This window comes from Leptidea sinapis, chromosome 26 (genome assembly GCF_905404315.1).
Source record: "Leptidea sinapis chromosome 26, ilLepSina1.1, whole genome shotgun sequence".
NCBI classification, from domain to species: Eukaryota; Metazoa; Arthropoda; class Insecta; order Lepidoptera; family Pieridae; genus Leptidea; species Leptidea sinapis.
Genome location: NC_066290.1, coordinates 11022626 through 11047967, shown reverse-complemented (window position 1 = coordinate 11047967; position 25342 = coordinate 11022626). Strand labels below are relative to the sequence as shown.

The following is a 25342-nucleotide window of genomic DNA, read 5'->3' as shown; positions in this document are numbered from 1 at the left end:
TATAGGGAACATATACCTCGCGATATATACGCAGCTTTTACTGTATGTTATTAGATGTTATGGTGAATATTTCGCGTTTCTTTACGGTATAAGCGATTGTAAATCATAAGACAACATTAAAAGTATATCTTCAACCTGAGACAGATTCTATACATTCTAAAATCTAATATTAATAATAATAAGGTTTATAATATTTTCTTCTTTCAAATTTTCATCTTTCTCAACTTAATAAATGGTTGTAATTACTATATAGCTGTTAGTATTAAAATTATACTTATCTAAAGAATAAGTCATTTATTAATAGAGATAAGGCTTTATAAATACTTAAAAAATCACAGATTATACATTAATGGCCGTTCCCAATATTCAGTCTATCTTTTACTTGAGATAAAAATTGTAACTATCGTTGACTTTTCTGTCCCAATAAACTTACCGACGGTAAATCACCTTATCCGTACACGCTGTCTGTCACGACGACGTATAGCTTACCAGCGATAGAAATTTGTATGGAAATTGCAATTCACGCGCCCCGATGTAAGGCGATAAGAATGACTTATCGGGTATATTGGGACAGCATCAGATTATTGACAGCTAATTACTGACAGTAGAAGGTAGTGATTTATCTCTATTTGTAGATAGTATATAGGGAATGGAATGCGAATTCGCGCACATAATGAAATGAATTTATGTTGAACTAATTTTAAGAGGTATTCAAAAAATTCTGAGTAGAACCCCGATGTATATTTTCCTCGGCTTTTAAAATTCCTGTCATCGGGAAGTCTACTTCTACTTCGTACTGTTACGGTAAATATATTTTTACTTATAATATTATAGAGTTACGAACATACAAAGCACAAAGAAACTAGCACCATCTAGCGTTAACCAGTAAAACCACTCAATGATCAAAGAAAACATGAAACTCCCTACTCAATACTAGATGGCGCTTGTTTCTTTGTGCTTTGTGTGTTCGTAACAATAGTATATATTTTCATACATAATACTCCGATGATTGCCTTATTTATGTACAGTGGATTGATGCTGCAACCTACTGTGCTGAATTATGATTGTCTTTTATTGTTAACTTACTCGTGGATGTTTAAGCTTTTCTGTTGAAACGCTTGATAAGATTGATTTTAATTGGAAGAAAATATAAAATGATGAATCTGTAATTTATATTTATTTAAAGAGTGGAAATATGTTTGTTGGTTGTTTCTTGTCATTAAAGCTCAACCGTTTCGGAAGTGGTGTTCAATGCTATGATCTTAGATTAAGGTTTGGTCTCAGCTGCGCTCCAACTAGTTACCGAAGGCGAAGTCGCAAAGTGCGCCAAAAATGTGTGACGTTGACGTGCCACTTGCTCTGTTAAACTTTGCTAATAATTGAAACTTAAATGCCGCGTTGCGTAGTAAAACTTTGTACAAATAATACTACAAGAAAGAACACTGGGATCACATATCATCAGTAGGTATTTTGTTTTTTATTAATTTCAATGTAAAATAACACGAAGCGTGTGTTACAAAATTTGAAAGATGTCAAGATGCCACGCACACAAGCATCTAATAGTTGCCGTAATAAAACAGCTATTGTACTTAGAGTTCGGTGTTTGGAGACCAATCCTTAATCAAAGCACACATTATTTCATAACAATATTTTGTCAATTACCGACATATTTTGTGAGAATAGGTTGTTGAGTGATTTTGCTAAGCGTGGCTTAGCTTATAAGCAAAACGTAAATAATAATTAAGTGCATAAACAAATTAAACTTTTCTATTATATTAAGCGTAGCTTCTAACTCTTTTGGCATAACTTTGATTCCTATATTCGCGGACGGGTAAATAAAGAAGGACTCCGCGCCGTGATAATAGCAAGTGAAGCACCGTTATGCTAATGTGTGTGCCGTTACGGGGTACTAGTTATGATGCTAGATGATACTAGTTACACAATTTTTTATCCCTTAAATAATCATAATATAATGCCACAAATACTTATATAGTATCGTTTTTACACTTTTTCACAATTTTTAAATATTTTATTGAGACGCAAACTGATATGTCACAGACGATGACATTTCTCATAATGGCCGCCTATCGGCCTGTAGTAGTGTAAGTGTGTGCGTGGGGCTCTGTACTTACACGTTAATCGGCTGGTTTTGGTGCTACACTGTTATGTACGGTGACACGGAGTCCTTATTTTTTTACTAGTCCGTGCCTATGTTGTACATATTTTTTTCTAATAGATACCTACTTATAAGTATAAAAATCTTAGTAATCTCAATAAAACTATTTATATAGTCGCTACAATGATTGACAGATATGTAAAATTAAGTTTCTGTTTACCAGCCTAGCGAAACTCTAAGAAAAAAACGAATCTCTCGATTGTATGTCACGTGCAGACATTGATAGATTGACAGATGACGGCTATAATCTTGTAAAAACGGAGATAGCCGAAATCCACTTCGTTTTAAGCAACTGTTCGCTTACAAACTTAGCCGGATTATACTTCGTCGCCAATCGCCATAATGTAATTACTACTATTTCAAACTTATGTCAAATCATTGCACGTTTCATACAAAACTAAATTTAATTTTTTACTTTGGGAGCCTCTTGTAACGTAGTATTTACATCCTCTTTTCTGTATACTATATTGAGATTTCAAACTAGGTGCTTGTTTTATATTGAGTTTTATTAATTTTTAATTTTTTTTTTAATTTTAATATTTATTTAAATTTTGTTAAATATGGTGATAACTATGGCTACAAAATTTTGAGTAAAGAAAGACTTCGAAATGACTCGTATATAATTCTTATGTGAGACGCAATGCCATAATGGGGAATTTCCACACGTCGATTTCCGCCCCGTGACTAATCTCGTTTATTATGTTTTAATATATTATATTAAATAAAGTTGATATTAGGTTTAAATAATCTTTATTCTTCTAACGACAGAACAGAAATCTGTCGCGACCAATATGCACGCTGTTGATGTAAATATGGGCTTTATGGGTACCCATATTAATATAAACAATTATTGTATGTAATAAATTTGTTATTTTTTTAAAGTAACCCTCACTTCTGGGATTAATTACACATATAAAATTTTAAAACAAAATTTATAAACTTTGCGAGACTCGAACCCGCGACGTCTCGCGTTCCGTGCGTAAAAATTACACATCTATATATGCTATTTTTGGCAGCTAAATTGCATTAAAACTGCTTCACAGCTTCTCTAAAGGCCGTTCCCAATATTCAGTCTATCTCTTACTTGAGATAAAAATCGTAACTATCGTTGACTTTTCTGTCCCAATAAACTTATCGACGGTAACTCACCTTATCCGTACGACGTATAGCTTACCAGCGATAGAAGTTTGTATGGAAATTTCAATTCACGCGTCCCAATATAAGGCGATAAGAATGACCTATTTTGGGAAAGTTTCAGATTATTGACAGCTAATTACTGACAGTAGAAGGTAGTAATTTATCTCTATCTGTAGTTAGTATATTGGGAACGGCCGTAAGCCTTGCGACAACTATATATAAATATAAACGATGAACATTACTATAATTATTGTTCGAATAGAAATTGAATTACTTAGGGCACTAAAACAATTGTTAATAATTGGATAATATTAAATTTGTTGTTGATTACTGAATATAGTTTATGTCATAAAAGTACTATAATATATTTTTACTAATTAAATATATGGAGCTAACAGTTAAGTTGTACCAATGCATATCTTTATAAAAATAAACAGATTTATAATTGTAAATAGGGTAATATAATATACTGGGTTAAAGGAAATTGTAAAAGAAAAGCATTCTACTTCTTACCAGTGGGATGGAGGCTCTTTTGCAAAGGATGCGGGCTAGATTATGGGTACCACAACGGCGCCTATTTCTGCCGTGAAGCAGTAATGTGTAAGCATTACTCTGTGTTCCGGTCTGAAGGGCGCCGTAGTTATTGAAATTACTGGGCAAATGAGACTTAACATCTTATGTCTCAAGGTGACGAGCGCAATTGTAGTGCTGCTCAGACTTTTTGGAGTTTTCCAAGAATCCTGAGCGGCACTGCATTGTAATGGGCAGGGCGTATCAATTACCATCATCTGAACGTCCTGCTCGTCTCGTCCCTTATTCCTATTTCCTTTTATATAAGAAAACAACTGCTGTCAATCGTTAAAGTTATCGAAAAAAAACTGGCGTTCGTCCAGGAATTTGTACTGAGTTAACAATACTAAGGCTGGGTTACACTAACTAACTTAGGAAAAACAAACATGTTAAAGTACCCGTTAAGCAAAAAATGTGTTGCTTAGATAATTTATACGTCTAGATAGAGCCTCATGCTGTTAGACAACCGATAAAAACAGGCCAGGAATATTGGTTTAGTGTGCGTGACAAGCTACGTCCTACACTAGCAATAAAGACACTGTGTTAGTGTGCGCGAATTGTTCAAAATAGATGTTAGTTATAAAGTCACAGCTGTCATAGTCTATGCATACGTATAAATGATCTAAGATTGCACCATTTGACAATTTTTTAGATGACGTCATAACCGTAACCGTCCAATCCTCGCCGGTTAATGTTAAATAGCTAAATGGCAGCTTGTCAAAAGTTTCAAATAAATATTCGATATTGGCTTGATATTTCACTTTTAAACTTTAACTATGTCAAGGAATACGATGGTGCAACCCATTCCGCAGTCTATGTCAAAGTCAGCGTACTGTTAACGTTAAATTTTACTAAACCTTAACTATAACAGCAACAATATGGTGCAACCCAGCCTAAGACTTCTGTAACTTTCTTTTTATATGTTCTGGGCGAAAAAGCCTTGAATTAAAGTTTAATAACCTTGCGTAGTTCAGCATTGAACAATTGTTTTGACAAGTTGCACTTGTAACTAATTAGGTACTTTAATTTATATTATGATGTGGAATTGTTTTGAGGAATGAATAATTATTGTTTACAGAATATATGTTTTTTAATTTATTAATACCTGCTATAATTGATACTGATGGGTTTAACAAAACATTATTACAATCTGTATTCATAAAGACATTGTCACTATTTGTTTTATTTATTTAAATATCAAATATTTTATTAAATACATTTAAATGCACTATTTTTATCAATTTTGATAAAATTACCAAACAATTTTACAACAATATTCATGTATATTTGTTTATATTATGATATTCATATAATATTGGCGCGTTATCAATTGTCAAAATCTGTTATCAATTATCTTTGTATGTAGCGAAAAGTTGTTAAGTAAATATATTTTATTATTTGCATGTGATGGCTAACATGATGATAAACAAAGTACATAATTCTAAACTCGGCTTTAGAATTGCAATTGTATATATTTTAATAAACAATTTAATAATACAACATGTGTTTTATTTCACTTCTAAACATATTTTACGGATAGTTTCACTTCGGTCGTTCCCAATATTCAGTCTATCTCCGATTGTGGCCTATTTGAGATAAAAATCGTAACTATCGTTGACTTTTCTGTCCCAATAAACTTATCGACGGTAACTCACGTTATCCGTATACGCTGTCTGTCAATGGGAGGACGTATAGCTTACCAGCGATAGAAGTTTGTATGGAAATTGCAATTCACGCGTCCCAATATAAGGCATTAGGAATGACTTATCGGGTATATTTTGACAGCTTCAGATTATTGACAGCTAATTACTAACAGTAAAAAGTAGTAATTTATCTCTATCTGTAAATAGTACATTGGGAACGGGCCAAATCTCTTAGGTCACTTACGAAGCGTCGCGTGTTGTGATAGGCTGCGGCCCGCACTGAATTCCAACTTAAGGCGTTGTATGAGTGCGAATACGGCACTGACCTTTATAAATAGGATATACCACTGGACAGGCTGTTCCATATGTTTGACAGCTAATTTATTGTGCCTATTTGATGCGTCACTCGCGAGCGTCCAAGGAACTAATTTTGACGTATAATACAAATGTCTGCGAAGGAACGTTAAATACTCTGAAGTATTTATGCATTTTAAATTAATTTCGTTCGTTTTCCGTGTTATTATTATATTATATGTTCGTTTTCCGTGTTGTTATTATTATATACTTCAAGAATCAACTAAATAAAGTACACATTCTTATTGTAAATAGTTTCCCACCATCTATCGATGTTTGCTGAGGCTGTCATCACTAGTTTTAGTACCTCACACTCTCGCTACATGGCCAACAGCGCCAAAATGGCGAATATCAAACAGGCAGAAAAGCACTTTGACAGCGGCCCGCGCTAGTTCGGTGGTATATTAATAGTAGAGGTCAGTGATTTACGGAGAAGTGATTTTACACGATTGCTTGAATAGCGGCCGCCGGGGCTGGCGTCGGCTCGTCTCACGCGGCGGTTACCACGGCCGCGCCCGTAGCTGCTTTTCTCCATGAAGCGATGCCCGCGGCGGAACCTTCTGCCAGTCTTATAAGTAACTCACACAACACAGGCGTAGTCACCGTCACAATGGAGTATGATATGATTATCGTTTATTTAAACGAAAATTTAACGTTAAAAAGTGAATTATTTAATACAAGAAGTGTAACCTACTATCTCTCATCTCTCGCTAACCTAAAACTTGTCGCTTTGATTGAGTACCCCGCGGGCGCAGCGGCAGCCACCGCTGCTCTTCCCGCCTCCCATCTCTATGAACAGCATCCTATATTACTATAAGTTCGTGTTTACGCGTGCCATAATGATACAGTAGTACCGACGACGTTGTAACATCACGGATGTAACGCCATCAATATAAATGTTCTAATTAATAAAATATACAATAGGACAACTGGTTAGCATCTCGACCGGTGAGTTTACACCACTGCGTCATTCGAAATGTCTACCGACTGACCTGGTGATTATTTCGTAACTCCTTGCAAAAATAAACAATAATTAAATGATACTATACCTACCTAATGAAATCTAACCACAAACTTTTATACATATCTATCTATACATCAGGCGCTTCCACACAGGACTAAAAAAATCTTAGAAAACGTTAAGCACATTTGAACCAGAAACAAAAATTTTATTAAATTACTAGCCGTTCCCGCCCGCTTTACTGGGCGACTTTAAAAAGGAAATAAATTAATGAAGGAACGTTGATATTCGAAATATAATTAGCCGTAAACCATCTAGGAAAATTTCGCATAGTATAGTGGTAGTTTCATGTCGATGTAGTAGGGTCTCACATCCCCCTGCGAGACGGAAAATAAACTGGGACGTGTTCCGAAACGAATTGCATACAAGAAGCACAACAGGGCCTGTAACTACAAGCGAAGACGTGGAAAATGAAACCGAGGCACTCACGAACACCATCCAGCTCTCTCTCAAGTCAGCAACGCGCACCTCTAAGCCGAGGAAAAAGCAAGAACAGCTCCCGGCGAAGATACGGACACTTATAAACGATAAGAGAGAGACTAGGAAACTGTGGCAACATACAAGATGTCCTACAACCAAACGCCGCCTCAACCATCTCATACAGCAAGTACGCATAGCTTTGGACGAGTACGCAGCCGAGGGGTGGGAAAGTCACATTTTAAAAATAAATGACGATGTACCCTCAGTCCACAAGCTATGCAAACAGCAGCCCCAAACCAGTCCAACCACTTTTGGATCGCGAAGGCCGACAGTCTGGAGCGACAGTTCGCACCAAATCCAGACTTGGATCCCCAGCACACCAGAAGGGTGGAGGAACTTGTGGAGGCATATCTAGCAGGAAAAGAGACCACAAACGACCAAGACCAGCTGTTCGTGACTCCAGGCCAGGTGTCGAGGCTTATCAAACGCCTACCTACAAGAAAAGCACTTGGTCTGGACCAAATTACCAATGAAGCACTGAGGAACATGCCAGGGAAGAGTATGGTCGCGCTCACTCGCATCTTTAACGGCATATTCCGCTCCGGCCACTTTCCAGACGCCTGGAAAATAGACAAGGTGGTGATGCTTCTAATACCAGGGAAGGACGCCCGCAAACCGGAGAGTTACAGACCCACCACATTGCTAAGCACTCTCTCCAAACTTTTCGAGAGAGTCTTACTGAAACATGTGACGCCGTACACAAAACCGAGAGAGGAGCAATTCAGACCGGAACACTCCACCGCCTTGCATATCACACGGATGGTGAACAAGATGGCCGTGAGCCACAACAAGAAAGAATATGTCGCAGCCGTACTGCTAGAATTAGAAGCGTTACCAGCATGGTTAAAAAAATGGCGTTTAGTTGTGAACGTAACGAAAACGCAGGCGATCATCACCGGAAATACAAAAATACCCTCACCCTTGAAGCTGATGTCGGAGGAACTCCGATGGAGGCCGGACGTCAAATACCTGGGAGTTACCATTGACCGGAGACTCAGCTTCAAGAAGCACATTGACAACACCATCGAGATGGCGAGGGGTGCTCGCGCCAAGCTCTCCTCTCCGCTTTAGTCTAACGCTCTCATCACATTAATCCCCAAGTCAAGAGTGCGTAAGGAAATTATACTTGAAGAACACAAAATATAAATAAAACAATGAATCATAATCCACATTTCAATATAATATTTTATTCTTACAAACTCGCTACAACACAGATTATAGTAATATCTATTATTATTCTATATCTTTGATATTTAAATTGATTGAACCGGAAACTTTGTTACAAAAATAATTTTCATCTGGATCAAACTAAGCATCTTAATATCTAAGTTCATTAATTACATTTTAAAAGACATCAAGAAATTCAGCGGAGTCAATTGACTATATTATAATACAATTACTTCAAAATAAATTAAAGGGAGCTGTTATTTCTATCTACAATTTATATATTCAATGACGGATATAATAAGATTTTATATATTATCTATTACTTTTTACATATATTTAAGAATATAATACAATTTTTATAATTATGAACTTAAAGAGAATATCTAGCTGCAATTTCTCCGTACAAATGTACTATGATATTTCCTTCATGGAACATATTTAAAGAACATTTTTTTTTTAATCTGTTCTGCTGGCGTGCCTCTGATATTTAGTTTTATCAAATTACTAATTACGAAATTATGACATTAAGGAACGAGACGAACAGGACGTTCAACTGATGGTTATTATACGCCCTGCCCATATCAATGTAATGCCGCTCAGGATTCTTGAAAAACTCAAAATTTCTGAGCAGTACTACAATTGCGCTCGACATAAGATGTTAAGTATCATTTTCCCAGTAATTTCACTAGCTACCGCGCCGTTGTGGTAGCCTCCCACTGGTGAGTAATATATATATATATATATATATATATATATAAAATTTGTCGCTTTATCAACGCAAACGCGGCGCCGCGGGGCAGTAGAAAAAAAAATATAAGCTGCTTTGTAAAGAGTTATGAAACCCTTATAATATTTCCATCAATTCTCAGCACAGCGTTCTTACGTGACAATAAATGAATTTTTCCCGACCACAAATACTTTAATTATTATTTCTTCGCATTTCACTTTCCTTATATAAATTTAAAGTGTGATGGAGGCGATTATATACTATTTGATAGGCGACATAAATGTATAAGAAAAATATATCGTCAAATTTTGGACGGCGAAGCAATGCAGTACCTACTTCAATGCTAGTTGAAATTAATTGGATGTAATTCCAGTAAAACATTCCAAACCACAATCATGTCGAAATTGAATTAAGAACACAAAACTGGTCACGTAATTCATATTAACGAACTGACAAAAAATGGCAGCTCTACTGTCACTCTTTAAATGACATCATGACTTAGTAGCCCAACCCACTTTTATGGAATACACTAATATTTATTAAATTTTAAACACTAATTCCTTAAGATGTGATGTTTGTGGCTTGGAACATTTTTCAGCAACTACGTCCAATTGATTTATAGAATTTGTGCAGAAAATTTAGCCTTCAATATTTTCACGATATTTAGGAGTAAAGTTCTCTCGGTATATTAATAATAAAGATGATAACTATCTATTGTTTAACGAGCTTTGTTTGTTAATTATGATGTGTTATGTTTCCTTGTTAACACTTTATAATATTAAATAGCATCCATATGTTGTTAACCTGTAATAACTGCCGAAGTAAAGCCATTATTATCCGGTTACATTACCTCTGGACCTGTGACGTCACATCGTTGTTTTGGTACGGTGTGCAAAACAAGCATTACTAAATAATCACCTAATATTTTTACTTAGTAATAAATAAACTACGATTATTTTTTCTGTATGTCTGATTGATGGAAAGGTGTTGTGTTGTGATGGTATTTATTATAATGATGAAAAATCAATGAAAGCATCTAGCTTAAGTACAGTATTTATATTTCTGACAGAACTATTATAGCGACACAGAACAACAGAAACTACAGAACTATTAACATCAAAAGTCAAAACAACAATAAAAACATCAAAAACAAAACAGTGATAGCACGAAAATATCCCGACAAGACGTACCTAAGGGTAATGAAACTGCAAACCGTACTAACGCAACAGGACGAGCGCGATGGTGTGAAAGGGAAACGGGAGGGGGTTTTACGTTCCAGCGAGGTCCAGAGATACTATAGCCGTACAGTAGTGATGGAGAAAAGAATCCAGAATCCACCTTATACTAAATATATCCATAAATATTTTATTACATATATTTTATCAATCAAATTATATTTTGTAAGGCGCTAACTGTTTACAAATTTGTTCTTAAACATAAATGATTCTTATATAAACTCCAGACCGATTAATTAAGTAATTCAACTCACTGGCCCTTGCTGGAGGATATACAAAAACTTCAATGTATATCTATTTATTTAAAACCAAAACAAATTATTCCACGATGATTTATAATATACGCAGAGATATTAAAATATAACGTAGAATATATTCATTATAAGATAATTTGTACAACTAATTTTACTTATGCCTGCTTACATCTATAAATACGTCGCGCCAAGGTCGTCATTTTATATCCATTTTATAAATAAAAATATCTAAGGCTTTATACATTTAACAATATAATCGATTAATAATATATTGATTAACATATTCATATTTTAGAAGTTACTAAATCATTTATTATATAAATTGTTAACAAAAGTTAGTCTTATGACGATTTGTCGCGGGACAGAAAGAATTTCGTACAATGAACTCTGTGGCTACGCAGCTACCATAATTAATGTCGTAGCGTAATCGCAGTCCACAATAGCGCCGTAGCTGAGTAGACCGTTCCTGTCGTACCAAGTGGAATGGTACGGGAATTTTGTGTACTTGTTGTAAGTTCGCCTCGATCCTCAATCGATTCAATTTACTATAAATAGCAATATAAGGAACATAGGAAATAAGTAAGAAGAGTGTGTGTACTTATGTACACGCGTTAGAAATTATACTTCTTGGGTGTATGGAAAAATAAATCAAATTTTAACAAATAGTTAAGATCAAAGATAGTATATACACTCAGCATTTAAGGTTAATATAAACAAGTATATAAAATTAATTATTATTATTTTTTTATTTATACATAAAATTTGTTAATATACCTGAAATAAAACAAAACCAAAATAAAAATATTTTTTAGATAATAATGTAATAATTTTTAATTAACGATGTAAATAAATTATACATACCGACATTGTATATGAAATTGATTTAATAAAAACACCAAAATAATATTTATTTATTCATACTGTTTAATTGTACTGTTACGAAACACGTGTTCTAAATATAAAAATACTAGAATATACAACTTGAACATAGTTATCGATTTTCATGTCACCTAGAACTAACTTCACGATGTAGAATTCAGGTGTCGGTGTGCGCGCGCATCGTAAAAATTTACTCTCATCATTATTCTCCATCGCGCCAAAAGATAAAAGTATAACTTCAATAAATATACGACATGGGTACCTTCAAAAAAGGGCATATTATATCTTTCTAAAAGGCAGGCAACGCTCCTGTGATTCCTCTGGTGTTGCAGGAGAATGTGGGCGGCGGTGGTCACGTAACATCAGGTGACCTGACCTATACGCTCGTTTGTCTTATCTTCGCGAAAAAAAAATAGTACAAATCATAACATGGCTACCGCGACAGGTCAGTATAAAAACCAACCCCTTTGTGCGAGGTTTAAAGAGACCAATGGGTCATTGTCCGAATTTCTAACTGCTTCGCAACAGCGCAAAAGATTTTATACGAAAATATTAAAATAATGTGTTTGTTATCAATAATAATGTACCTAAGCATTGACAAGAATAAATATTATGTCTAAGTATATAATATTGTTTGTGATAGCTGCGAAATGATTTTCTATTGTGATAAATTGTGGCAGTGTTTTAGTAACAACCGGCAAACTAATGCTAATTACCATAGACTTAGAATATATTAGCGTATAGACAACCTGAGAGCACGATAATGCGTGCCAATGTTGATTAGTCCTCTAGTGCGTTAGCTAGTGGTATAATCACTGACCTCTATAAATAGCACTAGACTGTTCCATATGTTTGACAGCAATATTATTTGAAGCGCCATACCCGCGAGCACCCAGAGAACTAATTTTGACGTAGGTATAATACAAATGGCTTCGAAGGGACGTACAATATTCTGAAGTATTTTTGCATTTTGAATTAATTTCGTTCGTTTTCCGTGTTATACTTCAAGAATCAACGTTATAAAGTACACAAGATTTTTTTGTAAATAGTTTCCCACCATTTATCGATGTTTGCTGAGGTTGTCATCAGTAGTTTTAGTACCGCAGACTCTCGCTACATGGCCAACAGCGCCAAAATAGCGAACATCAAACAGGCACAAAAGCACTTTGACAGCTGCCAATTCAGTGGTATATAGTAGAGGTCAGTGCTGTTAGCGAATTATTGTCAATAAAAATCGGTTACAATAACAATACAACTTTACATTTCCATCTTGTTGTACGCACGCATTATTTGTCTATGGGGTAGTGTATTGTAAGTCCATGTTAATTGCAGCCATTTTAAATAATTGCTCACTGGCAGTGTAATTTTATCCTATACAAGCACTATTTAAATTGGTTTCACAATAAAATGTCAAAGACTACCTTTATGTCATTGTGTTGAGCTTCTACTGAGAATTGAATATAATCAATCAATGTAAGTAACTATATAACCTCAAATCATTTATACGTCTAGATAGACTGTGACAGCTGTGAAAACGTCGAAAAAAATTGATAATGACAGTCAACCACTATTTTAAGCAATGCACGCACCCTAACACAAAATGACAAATCGCGAGTGTAGACGTAGCTTGTCACGCACACTAAAATAATAAACCTGGCCTGTTTTCATCGGTTGTCTAGCAGCAAGAGGTTCTATCTAGACGTATTAATTATCTAACCATATAATATGTTATAATCTTTCTTTCTTAATATAAAACAATGCGAGAGTTTTATTTGTTTATAACATCATACTCACAGTATATATTATTATATCGTTTCGTCTTTGGGGTGGCTGTGATCAAATAGAAAATTATTGTTTTGACAATTTTTGTTGTCAAAGTGAAAAAAAAAAAATTGGAGCCATAATAAAATCATTCTTTCAAAGTACATCTAATTTGAGGCCAATTATAGCCATGACCAATGACGTTCTACACATATAAGGACATACCATTCGCATAACTGACAATGGAACGACAAAAGTGTGCTTAAAGATAATGTGAGCACACTTTTCTTATTTAGTCGTGTGTCAAGTGTCAACTGTCACTGTCCCATTGAATTCTGAACTGAATAAATGTTTAACATAAATGCAAAGAATATTTTAAACAACCACTGAAGTAAATGCGGCAATGTATAGATATATCAGTCGGAGCTTAGTATGGTGTAATTTGTGGCATGTTCATGTGTAATGTATAGAACGTTATTGCCCGTGAGCCATTTTTCACTGTGTCTAAATAACTCATTAATATTGTAAATAGATATTTGAATATTCTTCGAGATGTTTCATATTATTTACACACATGGACTTGTGTGTTCAAATATAACTAGCAATTTAAATATTTAATCTGTTATGACTAAAAAAGTCTACTATAACTATGAAAAAAGCGTTCTAAGCCGGTTTATGTAACGAAACATTTATATGAAATTAAATTACCAAAAACAGTGGTTACATACTCGTGTAAGGCATTGAGTATTTTTGTTGCATTAGGTACCTATTTTACATAAATTGTAATTAAAACGATGGTCGATGAGGCTGTAAATATTATTTAAAAGAGTGCCATTGACTTTTTTGCCACTTTTTCTCATTAATGCTCAACTTTTTCCGGTATATGTAAAAAGAAAAGACATTTGAAATTTTTCACATTCATAAGTGTCAATTCCTTGACCTACATGAATAATTTGATTTTGATTTGATTTTAAAGGTAGAACACGACCGTATTCAAATTTTCTATGTAACTATCGTCAATAAAGCATTGTTTTATGGTAGACCTATTAATCCGCTGTTACTTGTATATTGGGCAGAAAAACAGCAAATAAACTAATTATATCAACAAAGAATAATATACTCTTCCTACCTTTACGCCCTATGGTTTCACAAAATGGCGAAATTTATATACGTTTTTGAAACCAGGTTTCATGTGTATCCAAGAGGATACCAAGAGGATGTAATTATTCAATATTAAAATCAATGTCATGCACAAATTCAAACAGATTTCAGCTCCGCCATCTTTTTTATTATAATGGCATTTCCAAGTTACGTAAATCGTTATATAACTACAGGATTTATAATGCTTACCGTACTAATTCTTTTGTTGCATATTCTTCAGTTCACAGCTATATCAACTGATCATATCTTTTTAATTAGTTCTTTCTGTACTTCAATTAGCTAAATAAAAATAAAATCCTCTCCACCGTTACGTTGGCTGAATCGCCGCCATCCAGTCGACAGAGCCATTTAATAAAAAAAAAAAAACAGTATAGAGTACGCGTTCACTGGAATTCGTCGTCAGAGCTGAGTAGGGTTGTCTTCTCGTGATAATTGGCTGCTTGGCTGATGGTTGCGACGCGTTGTGGCGGGGGGCGGGGTGCTAGGGCCGCACCTTCCTCCACGCCTTGCTTACCAACATTGGCTCCACGCATCACTATAAAACAGGCTTGTGGCTTAGGTTCTATGTTTATTATAAATTCAGTCTTAGTAATTGAGTAAGTTATTAAGGTATAACGTTTATTTGAAGAAAGTAATAACAAAAACCAACTTAAATACTTCACGACATAGTCAAAGAGCCTTGATAAAATTACATTAAATATAAACCAAAACTGTTCACTTCATAATGTTCAATAGGTTTTCTGCTATTAGTTTTAATGGCACCCTTAGTCTGGCCATATACACTGTTACAATTACATTTTCGTCTCAGGTCTGAGGCATACTTCTTTTGAATAATAATGTTTCAATTTAAATACCAAGAATGGTCCTTTCGGCGAGACCCAGCACCGGGTCATAAAACTCGACCTACACAATCGTTCGAAAGTGGAACGAAAGTATCTGCCTTCATCTGAGCTGAAGACTCACCGTCATCTACTCTCAGCCTTAACCTGCTGGATTACGATTTAGGACCACTTCTAGAGAGTATGACATCTAAACGCCACAATAGTTTGAGAGTCCATAAGTTTGGGAGTGAAGTTTTCCCATGGCAATTGTATAAGATTGACGAGCAGGACGTTCAGCTCATGGTAACTGCTGCCATTACAATGCAATGCCAATCAAGATTTTTGAAAAAGCCAAAAATTTTGTGCGGCACTTCAATTCCGCTCGACACCTTGAGATATAAGATGGTAAGTCTCGTTTAACCAGTAATTTCAAAGCTACGCTACGGCAGCCTTCAAACCGAAAAACAAAAATGCTTACGCAATACTGCTTCACGGCAGAAAAAGGCGCCGTTGTGGTACCCATATTCTAGCTGGCATCCTGTGCAATGGACCCACTGGTAAAAATGATATATTGATAACCTTAATATTCAAAAGGATGGGTTTTGCCAAAGGAGATCTTTATGCATGAAATTCATATTTTTAATGCTATTATATCCATGTATAATAAACTAACGCACACTACAGTAATGTTTGTGCATTAAAAAAAAATCATGTTACAATATTTATTGCAACACAGGTATAAATAAGTATAATTTTTTGTTCAGAAGTAAATAACTTAAGTACGCCGATATACGATACATTTGTTATAGATAAGTTTGACATTTATATTATGTTTTATCTTAGATAATTTATACGTATAGATAGAGCATCGTTAGGCAACGCATGACCAAAGGCCAGGTTTATTATTTAAGTGTGCATGACAGTTACGTCTTACACTCGTGATACGTCATTCACTTTGTATTAGTGTGCTTGCATTGCTTAAAATAGAGGCTAACAGCTCGCCGCTATTACTTTCGACGTGTACACAGCTGCCACAGTCTAACAATACGTATAAATTATCCAAGGGTCATATAAACTTAGAGTTTTATGTTGTACCATATTAAATTCTAATGTAAAAAAAAATAATCAAAATTATCATATTTCTGGTAGTCACGATGCTTGATGCATAGATACACATACATGCCTCAAAGTAATCAAGCACAACTGCCAAGACAAAACAAAAACAAGCCATTCGAACTTACCTCAATGCAACAAATAGGGTGTAACATTTCCATGATAATAAAAAATCTCACCTAGATAGAATCATTTATTAGTGAAAGAACAAAAATAAGACTGAAAATTATCGACTTATGACACAGAAACTTAAAAACTGCCATATATATTACTAACGCTATTTAAAAAATTAAAACTATATTTGACACAAAAGCTAAATACAAAAAATATAAACAGCTACATACAAAGCTTAAAGTGGGAAAACAATTTGTTTGGTGTTGTAGTAATAAGAATAATTCGGTACCAGCTTTGTAAGTTCAAAGTATCAAAACTATATTATGCATACATGTAACAATACAATTATATAAAAAAAAAACAAAGAAACAATAAATCACAGAAAAAATACATTTATATACTAGCCTATACTAAAAATTACCGCTATAATGCACCATAGGGAGGCAAAATGGTTAATTTTAATATTTAACATAACATTAATTATTATTAGAGACCGGATTATATGCTACAAAAAATGCCCAAAATATGCATGCAAATATGCAACTAAAATAGATAAAATATGCACGAAAATCCATAAAATGGGCCATAATATGCATACAATTAAACAGGAAAAAATAAAAAGTCATACTTTTAAATATTTTTATTTTATAAAGGCTTGTACTGACAATCGTATTTGCTATTACAAGATATAAGTACTTACGTAATAATGAAATTTAAGATTTACCTTTAAAAATATGTACTACTAAGTACCTACTGTTCTATATGTTCTGTAGACAAATTTAATTGTGTCTACGATCTCTTAATAAATTTTTGTAAGCGGAAAAGGAGCGTTCTACGTCTACTGGGCAGAATTTAAATTTATGTGCAATGTTTGGGCTTACTATGAAAAGCATCGAACGATGAGCGAGTCGAGCGTAAATATGCATAATTATTTTTTTTCTTCTAAAATATGCATCTACCGCTGAAAAGGTACTAAATATGCAAACGCATATGCAATATGCATTTGCATATAATCCGGTCTCTAATTATTATACTATATTATTTAAACCTACGAAGTTAACGAAAATTGCTTAATAAATTCTGTAATACCTAGTTTCATAATACAGGAATAAGTACAAAACGTTACGTAAGTACGTGACGCCGACGACACAGAATTTCGGTCATTGACCTTACTTAGTGGGTACACAGCGGCGCATTATACTGTCGTGAAGCAGTAATGTGCATTATGTACTCCGGTTTGAAGGGCGCTGTGGTAAGTGAAATAACAAGGCTGATGAGACTGCTATAATATGTAATTGCGATAGTAATGAAATGAAAAATATTAAGGGATTGAGTAGACTTACTGTTTTTATTATTATTTTCAACCTTTACGATGTTTGACGGATGAATTGAAAAAGTAATTGTGAAAGACAGCTGACAATTTTTTTTAATAAACTCTGAAATAACAAGCACAAGGTGTAGAAATTTAACTTCATTTACTTACCAAAAAACAGAAAAATACTCTAACCTCATTTCAACTTTCTTTTTACTTAAAGTTTTTTATATGTGTTCTATTTTGTTTATCTCTATAATAATATTAATTATGTTAATGGTCTCACCTGGGTGAATTAGATGAGGAAACGGTGCCATGACATAAAAAAACCACTTCAAATTTATGTAAGCCTACTAATTATAATCAGCGAGCGAGATGGAAAGATAAGTTGACAGAGACAGATACTAAAAAGTCAATGACCGAAATCTTTTATATTATTTCTACAATACGGCCATGATTTATCCAAAAAATACTTTTTTATTATAAATTCTAGTAGATGTTGTATTGAACTTGCTAATTTGGAGTAATCAATAACCGACTAATGAAAAAAAACTAAATACTTCTGAGGGAATGACATATGAACCGAGCACCGTAAATCACTAAAAATGTAATTTTTTAACTATAATAATATTTATTATCAATTATATCTTTAAAATTGTAGCGTTGTTCGAAAAATCCCCACACATTGTCTCAAGCAGTTGAAAATGTCGATTTTGCGGATGTCACACTTAATATATTTTATTAACGCAATAAATGACAAAATTTGATGATGAGTTTAGATTTTAAAATGCAAGTTAGTAGTTTCAATGCCCAGTTAAAAAGAACAATAGAACTCATTTTTTTTACATATTTTTACTTTATTGTTTCCTACTGTTAAATGATACGATAACTTGAAATCTATCCATTATTATTATTATTATGGCTTGTATTATTGACATATTATTTAATAACAGAACATATAATTAAAGAACAGAATTGTATTTTTTTTAACATATTACAATGGATCAAAATAGCCTGAGAACCAACAGCACTGATAAGTAGCTCATTAAATCTACTTCATTTCGTTCTATGGACGCCAAGCCGAATTACATTATAGAACTGATATATTCGGGTTCCATTTGTAGAATACATTCAACTAATTTATATAAAATATAGCAAAGTTTGTACATTGAAGGATATAAAATATCTTTTACAAGCATAAACTTGCGGTGTGTTCCACTAACAATACCGAAGCCAAAAAAGGTACTAAGTAAGAAAGAAAGAAAAAAGTAAGAAAGTAGATAGTTTTTATAATTTTGACTGTATTACATTTATAGAATATATTACTATATTTATAAGAATTTTGAATGGATTTAATTCAATTCGTGTGTATTTGAATTAATAACATATAGGCATATCACGTTAGATGCACACATAGTATTGTTGCGTCTAAGCGGATAACGTCGCGGACAACAACTAGTTTCGTTTATAGAAAATTATAGAGATTGTATAACACAAAAAATGTAATTGCTGTTATAAATAATAACAAAACGATAAATGAGCTACAAAAATTTATTTATTTTACACATTTCGGTACCCTAATCTACATTCTATAATAGAAACCTACTTTGCTATATGTTCACTCTCTCATATATCAATATCTCAATTCGGCGATGGAACTCTACTTGGTGCCCATAGAATGAAATTAAGTCGATTTAAAGCTATGTCAACTCTGTGCTTTAAATTTTTTTTTCTTTTTGGAAACAACAAGCGAGCGTACGGGTCACCTGGTGTTAAGTGATCACCGCCGCCCACATTCTCTTGCAACACCAGAGGAATCACAGGAGCGTTGCCGGTCTTTAAGGAAGGTGTACGCGCTTTTTTTGCCTTTTTATCTTTAGCTTTCGGCGTTCTTTAACTTCGTTTGGAACTTTCAATAGCACTAGCAATAGCAACGCACTCAGCGTTAACGAACGCAACACCGATGTAGTCACATTTACAGGCAAATTACTTTCGAGACGTTTTTGCATTTGTACAGTCGGAAAAAAGAGATACTTTAATAATATTTATTGTTCAGTGTTATTATTGTAAAATTATTGGAAATTTCAAGGCACGGACGAGCCTTTAGATATAATATATAATATAAGACATAAAATACATAGATATAATATAAGTTGCATAATATGGTAAGGAAGGTAACAAATAATGAAAAATATATATAATAATGTATAAAGATAATAATGTAAGTTATCTGTACACTAAGATATATATTTTGTTTTGTATGTAATTTATGTATTAGTGTGCGATTGTTGGGTTTCCGATTAAATAAGTTAATAAACAAATTACGGTTAGCAAAAATAATTCATGGGATCAGAGTGAGGAAGAGGATGAGTACGAAATGTCATTGTTGTTGTTGTTGAAAAAAAAAAGTTGAAGAAATTTCGAATTAAAAATTATGTTTAATATATTATTCAATATTTTAATATCTTTACTACGTCGATATAAAGTACCTATCTATAAAAAAATATAAAAGACTATGCATTACTATTTTCATATTCTTTGGTTTTGATTTATTTATTTATGTGCTGGCCGTACAAGTCTACACACACAAACGCAAAAACGTCTCGAAAGTAATTTACCTGTGGTTCCATTGTTGTTGTTGAACGCTTTGTGGCACAGACTCGACGCGGGAAAAGGCCGCGCTTCGTTTTCAACCGTCATCGCGCATGCGTTAAGGGCATGCCTCACGTGCGCTATTGACTGCGCTACGGCGCATGCGCTTGGCGAACGAAAAAGACACAGAGTAGACATATCAGCTATTCAATGACATTATACTCGTGTTGATATGATCCCAAGGCTAGAAACAAAGTTTCCGACGGTATTTTGCGGCGTTAATAAAAATGGATAGATCATTCTTACAGACTAACATACAAACATAACTATAAATACAAAGAAAATACAGATTAGGACGGGTCATGCAGAGCACAGCTTATAGCTTCTCATAAGGCAGATGAGAGGTGACATCTGAAAGTATATAAAATAAAGAAACAATGATATAACTAATAATACCTGGCTACGATTAATGCTTATAACTACGGAACGCATTGAAATAATTAACATACGAGAATTGTTTTAACATGCGCGAAAGTTCATATTGTACAAATTAATATGAAAACAAAATTTATGAACGATGCGGGACTCGAACGCGAGCGCTCTTCCACTGAGCCAACTTTTCGAATGAGGTAAACTTCATAAATCTTGTATGTCTTGTGGAACTCTCAGGTTGTGGTTTCATCTACAGCATCTATTTAACTTGATAACTTGCTCAAACCTAATATTTACATATTAGGAAAGTGACTTGAGATGTCGCTCAAAATCTAAACAATTTGTATTTTTTTAAACTGATAACCCTCTTTTCTTGGAGTAATAACACAAATTAGTGTGAAAACAAAATTTATGAACGATGCGGGACTCGAAATCGCGACCCGAGCGAGCGCTCTTCCACTGAGCCAAACGTTCGAGTGACGTAAAGTTGATATGGACGATGCGGTATTCATCGGCGAAAAACAACCGAAATTCGGGCGAATTTTAGATTTTTATCGAATGTTCGGCCGAAGTTCGCATTCGGTTCAAACCACATTCAGCCCATCACTAGTTAAAATTTGTTACTCTTTGAAAGAGGATATTGCCGAAAACGAAACCCTGATCTTTGGATGAATTCGGACCGGTGATAACTGGCGTTATTCATAATAATTGTTTATTTCAATGCGTTTATTACTAATCAAACGTTCTTATTTCTACAAAAATATCTAATAATTTCAACTACTGACTACTTTTCAACTGAAGCAATATTTGCAAAAGATTACGGATTATGAATCTTGAAGAAGTTATAAGCATGTCAAATGTAAGAAACCAAGAATTAAAATAATATATTCGAATTATATTTTATATTAATTTGAGCTAAACGTTTAGGAGCTTGACTTTAATATAATCCCTTGTCTATTAATATTTAAAACATAACAAAAAATATTTTTAATTAAATCAATCATATTTTTCTCAGGTATAAATAATGATATTTTGTCTACACCCATGCTTTCAATCCTCTATTAAACATTGTAAAACAGTTTATTGGCAACATTAAAACACCCAATGTCCAACCATTACATCATCCAAACGAGTGTTGTAATGAAATTCAGTACAACATTACAACACTCGTTTGGTTGATGGTTACTAGGACTGGCTTTTTTAATGTTAGCAGTAAGCTATTTCAGAATATTTTATAGAGGATTCATATTATGGGTGCAGATAAAGTCTTGTATGCAACTGTTGATAATTAGGTATTAAAACACTCATGTGATACTATCACATATGTGTTTTAATTAAAACCCCTTATAAAACAACAGTTGCATAAATAACTAATGTTGTTGTGAAATGTGAGAGAATGTGAGGCTTATAGCTTAAATTGAAACATGACAGCAAATGCTACATACAGTTAACAGATAATACAGCGTGCTTAGAATAAAACAAAACTTACCCGAGCTGTACTGTGTGTATTGCTGATACTGGGGATGGAAGTTGTGGAACGCATCCGTCATTATGTCCTTCGGGTTCATTGTCTCCTGTAAATTTAAAGAAAAAAAACTCATTAAAAACACGGTTACAGAATTATTTAAAAAAATCGGCTGTTAATTGGGTTATTTACTACATAAGGACGTGACTAAACACATCAACAAGGAGATCGCGAAAAAATTGGGCCTAAACTGTACACAAATGCCAAATACATAGAAAAAAAAACTATATTTTTTTGGAATAAACATCATATTAAATAATGTAATCTTTCTATGGGAATATGTTGAAACCTAATAAATATCAATGTATGTAATATGATTATCAAACTCCCGTAAACAAAACATAACTGTCACAGATGTCGGTTCTATTGTTTTGAACTGATTGGCATTATTTTGCGGAAATCCATAATTATTCAAAAGTTATGAGCTCTCTTGAGTGTCAATTCCACGAGACTCGTGCCAGAATTTGCCGATTCAAGATCTCCTGAGGATGCCTCGTGTGGAGGCGAAACACGTGTCGAATTGATTGAAGTCGAACCTTGGCGGAATTTACACTCCAGAAGGCTCAAAACGTTTGAATAAAAAAACAATACCTAAAACGTTTCTTTCACTCAAGAGTTTTTTCGAGCTCGTATGAATACAGTTTTGCAGAATAGAATAGCAATAAAAAAAATTGCGATTGTGTTTTGTTTATACCGATATTTTAAAAATAAATTTCTTTCTGCTTCGACTCTATGGTTAGGCAGGCGTATCTCTTACAATGGTAATGATGTGTAAACGCTTTGCTCATCAAATCACATATTGTCATTAAAATATATATATATTTTCTTTAAGCAGCTGTTTTTGTTTTCCAATACTCTATATCCTCGAATATCCTTAACGAATCTCTTAAATTAACAATAATTGAAGATTCCAGTGAGCGAATAAGAGCTAAAGGGAAAGTCGAAGAAGAAAGAGATAGAGAAGTCGAGTAAGAGTGGAGACGAGAAGGATTGCTATCTTGGACTCCCGAACCAGCTCGGCCGCGGAAACGCTTTCGCACACATCCTTGACATGTATAGTAACCTAAGCTTTCAAAAAAAAATTTTTCTTGTAAACCCCATAGAACTTTAAAAAATTATTTGACAATCTAAGTCATGAAATGTTTTAGTTATTTATGCAACTGTTCTGTAATAAGGGGTATTAAAACACGAATGTGGGTTTATCTATATGATAATAGTATCATATCAGTGTACCTAATTATCAACAGTTGCATACAAGACTTTATCTACACCCATAATATGAATCCTCTTAAAGATTCTGAAACAGTAAGCTTACTGCTAACATTAAAACAGCCAGTCCTTGTAACCATCATCCAAACGAGTGTTGTAATGTTGTACTGAATTTCAATACAACACTCGTTTGGATGATGTAATGATTATTAGGACATTAGGTGTTTTAATGTTTTCAGTAAGCTAACTGTTTTAGAATCTTTAATAGAGGATTTAAAGCATGGGTGTAGATAAACGGATTTACAGCTGTACAGCTTTGTGTATGTACAAAAGTGTATGGGATTGCGATCTCCTTTTCACGCTAACGAAGTCGCAGGCGTATAAGTAACGTACGCACCTTGAGGCTGCTGGAGATGGACTGCATGGTGACGGAGCGGTGCGGGTCGCGGCGGGCGTGCGCGTACACGGCCGCGGGGAAGGCGTAGCGCAGCGCCACGGCCGCCGCCAGCATCTCGATGCAGATCAGGAAGTTCTGGTAGCCGGCCGACACCGTACCCGCTGTCGTCGGGACGCCGTTCTCGTCCACGATCGGCGATATCACCTCCGCCTTCTCGAGGATGGCCAGGCCGACGCCTGCGGACCAGCGGAACAATTGACTGACTGACAACCAGCGGGAGGCACAGGATACCGGCTTGATTATGGGTACCACAACGGCGCCTATTTCTGCCGCGAAGCACTAATGTATAAGCATTACTGGTTTTTAGTCTAAAGAGCACCGTACCTAGTGAAATTACTGGGCAAATGAGACTTAACATCTTATGTCTCAAGGTGAGGAGCGTAACAGGAATAGCAATAATTTCTTGTCTTCACACGTTTCGTGCATAAGCCAGCTTCAAGTTTTCTTAAGCTTTTGCAGAATTGCAGTAGGTAGGATTTTTTGTGTAGCACGGTACGGCACCGCTTGCACCGAGCGTTTGACATTAGTATACTACTAAAATTAAATACGTTTTATGTTTAATATCAAAATACCTTGCCAGAACGACAAGAAGATGACAGACTTGACGGTGAAGAACTTCAGAACCGGGTCGAAGGGCTTGAGCATCTCCCGCGTGGCTCCCAGGAACAGGAAGAGGCCGTAGAGAGCCAGACTCACGGAGAAGTTGTACACGATGGTGATGTAGATGTAGCCGCCGTCGGGGCTCCAGTCGCCGTCGTGATAGTGGCCTGCCGACTGGTAGAAGGAGATATTTAAATCAAAGTCAAATAAACAAAAGGAAATAGAGTCAAAGTCAAATAAACTTTAGACAGTTACCCCCTTATTCATAATGGTCCGCTAACTTTAAACAGCCGCTTAGGAGTGTTTTTTCTCATTCTGACTTAGGTCAATAGAAGAAGACAGAGTGAGAATTAGCAATGCTTTAAGTTAGCAGACTATTATGAATAAGGGGGTAAAGCTTTAACTAAGCGCTTTTGAATCGTCACTGTACGGGCCAACGCACGTACATTAGTTATTTCAGCACTTTTACGCCACATGCATTTAGATCATTTAGACAGTAAGTTTGTCATGCGTAATCAATCACGCTGCGCGTAAATCATTTACAAATTATTTTACAATTTATCAGTTTATTTTATCTTTTTATCAATATATAATAATTTACA

The 25342-nt window shown here is 34.5% G+C and overlaps 2 protein-coding genes across 3 annotated transcripts in view; both read right to left on the bottom strand.

Annotated features, from left to right (window-relative positions):
* Positions 1-3267: 3267 nt before the first annotated feature.
* LOC126972445 (chitooligosaccharidolytic beta-N-acetylglucosaminidase) overlaps positions 3268-25342 on the bottom strand; it is a 561898-nt gene continuing 539823 nt past the window's right edge. Inside the window, exon 11 of the transcript XR_007731139.1 lies at positions 3268-3325. The gene's annotated coding sequence lies outside the window, so the exon portion shown is untranslated. The remainder of the gene's footprint in view (positions 3326-25342) is intronic.
* The window catches only part of LOC126972469 (transmembrane protein 184B), a 59453-nt gene continuing 42651 nt past the window's right edge, over positions 8541-25342 (bottom strand). The window contains exons 5-8 of one of the 2 annotated variants that reach the window (XM_050819262.1): positions 24713-24914; positions 24081-24316; positions 22439-22523; positions 8541-15100 (exon numbers count right to left, since the gene is read on the bottom strand). In XM_050819262.1, the coding sequence (XP_050675219.1) occupies positions 14949-15100; positions 22439-22523; positions 24081-24316; positions 24713-24914 (675 nt within the window). In that variant the 3' untranslated portion in view covers positions 8541-14948. Of the gene's footprint in view, positions 15101-16679; positions 20929-22438; positions 22524-24080; positions 24317-24712; positions 24915-25342 lie in introns of those variants that run through there. The other variant, XM_050819263.1, reaches the window with a different exon arrangement.